Genomic DNA, 6,000 nt, shown 5'->3' with positions numbered 1-6,000 from the left:
CAATATCGCGCGTCAACTCCTGCGCCATCACTATATGCGGAGCAATATGCCGACCTTGCACAAAACCGGCTTGTTCCTCCGAAATGATTAAAGGCAGTAGTTTTCCTAGTCTTGTAGCAAGGATTTTAGAGAGAAGTTTCCCAGAAAAATTACCAAGACTAATGGGTCGGTAGTCCCCAAGATGGCGTGCAAGTTCAATTTTCGGAATTAATACCAACGTAGTTAAATTCATCTCTTTTAATATATGGCCCCCTCGAAAGAAATCTGCGACAAACTTCAATAAATCGTCCTTGATAATATCCCAACAAGCAACGTAGAAATGACCAGTAAAGCCATCCCTGCCTGGTGCACTCGCCGGATTCAAACCTCTAATTGCATCAAATATTTCGGTCATCTCCGGTATTCGGCAGAATTCTTCATTTAAGGAATCATCTATCTGTAATGGAACTCCATTAAATAAATTGTCGTCCATGACGTATTATGAAGCCTTAAACAACGTCGAGAAATATTGCTCTGCCAATTCACCTATCTCCTGGGGTTGAGTAGATATCGACCCATCTCCACGCTTGATTTGTATAACAGATCGTTTCCTTCGATCCTTAATAGTCGCATGGAAAAGTGTAGTGTTGCGGTCGCCATTTTTGTCCCATGTAAGACGTGCCTTACAACTTAGCATCTCTGCTTCCCAATCCTCCAGTTGAATAAGACGCCTCTTTGCCGACATGAGCTGCTCGTTAGTTCGATCACACCATCTTTGTTGAAGATGGCTTTCTAGGTTTTCAATACTACACTGGCAGTCTCGGATATTATTTTTAAGATCTCCGAAAACCTCCCAATTCCACTTTTTAAGTTGCGTCCGAACAACCTTCAGTTTTTGCTGAAAAATGTAGCATGGAGGACCTGTAAAAGGAGTAGCCCAGGCCTGAGTTACTACATCTTGAAAGGTTGGATGGTCGACCCACATACGTTGAAACATAAAAGCCTGAGCCGTTGGTTGGCTATGCTCAAAATTTAGGTTCAACGGAGCATGATCCGATGCAACCCTCTCCAAATGGCGAACCTGTAAGGACGGGAAAATGAGGTGAAAATCAGCGTTGACCAAGACCCTGTCAAGGCGCTGCCAAATCCTATTCGTCCCCGTTCGGTTATTACTCCAAGTAAATGGGCTGCCAATAAAACCTGTATCCAAAAGCCCCGCTTGAAGGATAAAATCTTGAAAATCGTGCATTCGAGAAACATCTGTAAGACCTCCTTTTTTTTCGGATGCATCCAAAATTGTATTGAAATCTCCCCCAATGAGCCAGGGAATCGAGATGACGGTATTCATTTCCATTAGATGAGCCCACAGATCCTTTCTAGACTGATGAGAACAACTAGCATACACAAAAGTGGCAGTAAACATAGAGTGCTGAGGGATATTGACCGACACTGTAATAGCTTGTGCAAACACATTTAGACGTTGAACATCTACCGGCGACTTCCACAAAATCCAAATAAATCTGTTAGTATCATCACCATGTAGAAAGGCTGAGAATCCCAACTTCCAGGCGAAGTTCTTCAGTTTCGACGATGGTAGTTTCGGCTCCAAAATAACCAACAAAGAAGTGCGATGTTGTGTAATAAGAGCTTTGAGATGATTAATTGTACCTTGCTGACTAACCCCCCGCGCATTCCATAGTAAACACGACATAATTAAACTTGTAGGTTATTAGAAACTTTTGCCAGAGATCTGGTAATTCGGTCGGTAGGATGAACAAAGTACCTACTATTAGGATTTTTCACTCGAGTGCCAGGGGCCCTCTCTAACGCTGCAAATTCGCTATCCGACTTGGGCGACATAGACTTACCTGCTTCGTCATCCTGTTCCCCTTCTGAATGGTAAATGGCAATAGCGTATTTCTCATTGTCTAGCAGGCTCAAAGCGGCAAATTGATTTCCATCAGCAGTATATTCGTTTGTTTTATCCAAGCTAGTCTCCGAAGAAATGGTCTTGGATGATTTCGTCAAGTTCACCCTTTCGTTATGAGGTTCGTCAATAATAGGATGTATGTGCGGCTCATGCGTTACATTTTCCTTTTGGTGCAACTCTTCACCAGTAGAAGAATTAAAATTAGAGTTTGGTAAATCATCTTCCTTGTGTCTAGCGTTTTCACCATCTTCTACGACCGGGGCAGATGTGGATTGCTCTTTATGGGTCACTTTCTCTACCAACGGCTGATTTTTAGAACCAACAAAATCAACCTTATTAATACGCTGTTGGTCAAACTTCGCAGCAGACTCTTGCTCACCGCGGCGAAGAATGCGAGTAGGCTGCTGCCCCAACGGCTGTGTTTTCTTTGGTGGGGGTTTTGGCAGGCCTTGTGCCTTCCTACACGCTCCTACAAGGTGCCCTAATAGACCGCACTTAGTACAGTACATGTGGTTACCCTCATATTCAACTTTCTGCCACCAACCGTCATCCTCCGATATCCCAATGAAAATCGATTCTGGTAGCGGCTGGGCCACGTTAACCTCAATACACACCCTAGCGTAATGAGTATGTGTGAACGCGAGTGTCCTGTCGTCCACTCTCAAGACGTTACCAAGTGCTCCTCCAATTCTTTCTAACGAGGAAACGTTAAAATATGGTAGCGGTAGTTTCGGGAAGCGAACCCACACCGCAACTTTGCTACTATCTTTGCCAATGACGAAGTCTGGGGTCCAGCGAAACAATCTGAACATGCAGTTCTTAATATTGTTAGAGTTGCGAGAGAGCGCTAGCTTTGCATCTTGGGTGGAGCCCATATGTATGGTGATATGTCGGGGGTCCAGAAACCCTATTGCCGGCTCAGACATCAACTTCCACTCGGAATTGATGTGTGTGCGGATATCTTGCAAACTCGGACGGCCTGCCGAGAATTTCAATATCAGCGTGTTATCGACTTGACGATTCAACTGTTCTACCTCTAGAGGAGAGAAAAAAACCGCCGGGGCTTGCTCAAAAGAGGATGTGGGGCGTGGAGCGAGGGCGACGGGAAGGAGGCGGGGAGGTGAGATTGTCCTTTGCGTGGTCAGCATCGCCGCAAAGGAGGGCCGTGGTTGCTGTTCCGGGGCCGTCGCCGGCTGGTCCGGTGGCTGCATGCCGCCGGAGACAAAAGCAAGAAAACAGGCGGATGAGCCTAGGGAGCCTAGGATTAGGGTTTAGGCCCGTCAAAGGAAAGAAAGAAAAAATAACTGCCGGAGACAGTCCAATTACTCGAGAAGATGGCTAGCTGCTCTTCCCACTCCTATTGATCCAACCTGTTTGCTGATCTGAAGTTACAGCCTTGCTCCGACTTCAATATCTCTACACTTATTTACTGGATGAACCATTCCTTCTGGAAGATTTTAGATTTATGAGTCGTGAAGCTGCTGTCAAAATTTCACGTCCATCCAATCACCGGTTGATTTATGGCGAATTTTCTCACTGGATAGCGCAGAAAATCCGAGAGCAGTTTTTCAGAATTGCCTTCTCGCATCTTCGATTCTTCGATCTTCCTCCTCTTGGATTTCACCTCGTATACTTTGATCTACTAAATACGTGAAACTAGACACGTAATAGTTAGAAAAACGGAAGAACAGAAAGAAGGAAAGAAATACCAAAAGGATCGGCCAACGGATGGCCGATTCCGGCGAGATGGTGGCGACGGCGGCGGTGGTGGCCGCGGGTAGAGATTGGCCGAGAGAGGTGAGAGCGGCTAGGGTTAGTTCGTGTATTATCTTATGTGTAAGACCTATAAATCAAGTATTTATAGTGTCTTGCATAAAACCCTAACGGGCTTAAGTTGGACCGGGCCCAACAACTTAGGTTCGTTAGTTCTTTTACTTGCTCATCTCTCTCAATTCGATGATCGGAAAACCGTAACAATTACATTTTCGGAATCATTATAATTTCCTCATCATTACGAGTGCCAACTCTCGATTTCCAACTTTCCAAAAGTGGAAACCCTAATTCAGTGCACTTTCTAAATTTGGAAACTTCCCGATTTAGAAAGTCCACTAAGATGTTCGCCTATTCTTTTCCTTTTCTTATTCTCATTCATAATTCCAAATTACGAATGTTGGACCCAATCATATTGACTTCCAATCATGCAAAGATAAAATATTTTTACCTTTGACCGTTTATTCAAAGATCTCATGTGCACGAGCAGTGTGACCCTCGATGGTTCAGGTGTAAGCTAGCCGTGGGCCCACAACCCTTTGTGGTCAAAACTCGTCCCTTAGAGTTACGATTAAGATGAAGCTCGTTTCACCTTAATCACCCAACGAATCAAGATTGGCGTCTAGCAACTACGCGTCATGATTACCTAGATACAAATGAAGTTCCTGCAAGAACCTTCAGATATAGTTAACGTACAGTACGGTCCCTTCGATACATATGTCCCGATTGAACTAGAGGCATTGGTTCCTCGAGACCTCTTTATCTGTTCAATGACGGTGCGATTGTTCTAAGTGTTGTAATCGTTACGTGCATGACTTAGAGAATCGAATTCTCTAATCATCACTTAGTCAGCTCTGGCCAGAGACTTAGAATGATTACAAACTTTCAGAACACACAGGACATCCAAGACTATTCTAGCGATCGAATCCCCGACTACAATGCACAGACCTCCCACTAGATTTCGGACTGCACGAACACTGGCCCTTGGGATGGTCCTCGGTGGAACTCAGGAACAGGTCACGATCCAGCTGGTCCTCTAGTGAAGTCACGGTGATGTCTAGGTCATAAGGACTAATGGTGTACAACTATACCATAGATATCTCTACTCGATTATTGGGAACCACTTAGAGATTTCTAGGGTGAGGGAGTTCAGTGAACTCGTCAACTTACGAGCACCCACTTATGCATGCCGATATCACAATACCGTTTACTGATGAGATGCAGTACACATACACTAAGTGCTAGTCTCTTAATGGGAAAGGCCGATATCCTCATTTGTGGCGTAACCCTTCGACTAGGAACACGTTTAACAGTTATAATACTTAAGTAAATATCTCATGATCCTAACGATCAATTACTAGTACTTGTAATAACTGTAAGGACTATATCTATGCTTGTGACAAAGAGACAAAGATATAGAATGCCAAGGTCTTTTATCATTAACACGAATAAAGGTTCGTTTATTACAATAATAAATACGAAAGACCACAGCCACATGTTGGCTTGTTGGTCACCTACTCTAACACATGCATGGGGGCATGGGTATCCACTGAGCTGAAACATACCACAATGAACCACATATCTATTACTATATGCCCCAATGCATGGACTTCAATAGAACCACATATCTATTACTATATGCTTCAACCTGAAACTCATCTCCCCCACACCATCTTGTGAAACAGTTTCTTGCATATTTCTCATACTTGTTGATCTTGTTTAGTATGTTTGGACATATTTGTCCATCATACTTCTCAATTCCCTCCATTTTTACATGAATTCTTGTTGTTAGTCTTGCTCTGATCCACTCAAACATAATAACAATTGGCTTCTCTCTTGCCTGAAGAATGAAGTTATTGAAAGACTCACATAAATTATTCACAACTACATCATAGTTGCATCCTCTTCTGAAAAAATCTCTACACCAATGGTAAGGCTCTATCTCCCTCAACCATTTGGCTGTCGCTGCATCAATCCTCTCAATGGCCATCAAATGTCCATGAAACTCATTTTTGTTTCCTCCTCTCAATAGCCCTCAAATGTCCATGAAACTCATTTTTGTTTCCTGTTGAAGCAGCCCTCCACAACAACTGTTTTAACTCTAATGAAGTTCATTTTTGTTTAAAATTCTGGTATATGTGCCTAACACAAAATCTATGAGGACACCTAGTGCAATCTCCTTAATGGTCTCCAACAACCCTTTCTGTCTATATGAAATAATGTCCACTTCCCATCCTCAATACCACCAATCACATCCAACAATTTAAAAACAAACCATGTCCACATCTCCCTGTTTTCAATAGGAACTACAGCACGAGCAA

General features: G+C 43.4%; 1 protein-coding gene across 1 annotated transcript; it reads right to left on the bottom strand.

The window, feature by feature from the left end:
* Positions 1-478: 478 nt before the first annotated feature.
* On the bottom strand, positions 479-1,690 carry LOC148771770 (uncharacterized). The gene has a single exon (XM_088815224.1). It carries the CDS (start codon positions 1,688-1,690, stop codon positions 479-481), a length of 1,212 nt encoding a protein of 403 aa, XP_088671350.1.
* Positions 1,691-6,000: the final 4,310 nt, after the last annotated feature.

The sequence above is a fragment of the Erythranthe guttata genome, chromosome 3, assembly GCF_056151865.1.
Source record: "Erythranthe guttata isolate IM_541 chromosome 3, IM_541, whole genome shotgun sequence".
Classification (NCBI taxonomy): domain Eukaryota; kingdom Viridiplantae; phylum Streptophyta; class Magnoliopsida; order Lamiales; family Phrymaceae; genus Erythranthe; species Erythranthe guttata.
The sequence above is the reverse complement of the archived record's forward strand: the minus strand, read 5'-3'. Positions and strand labels throughout refer to the sequence as shown.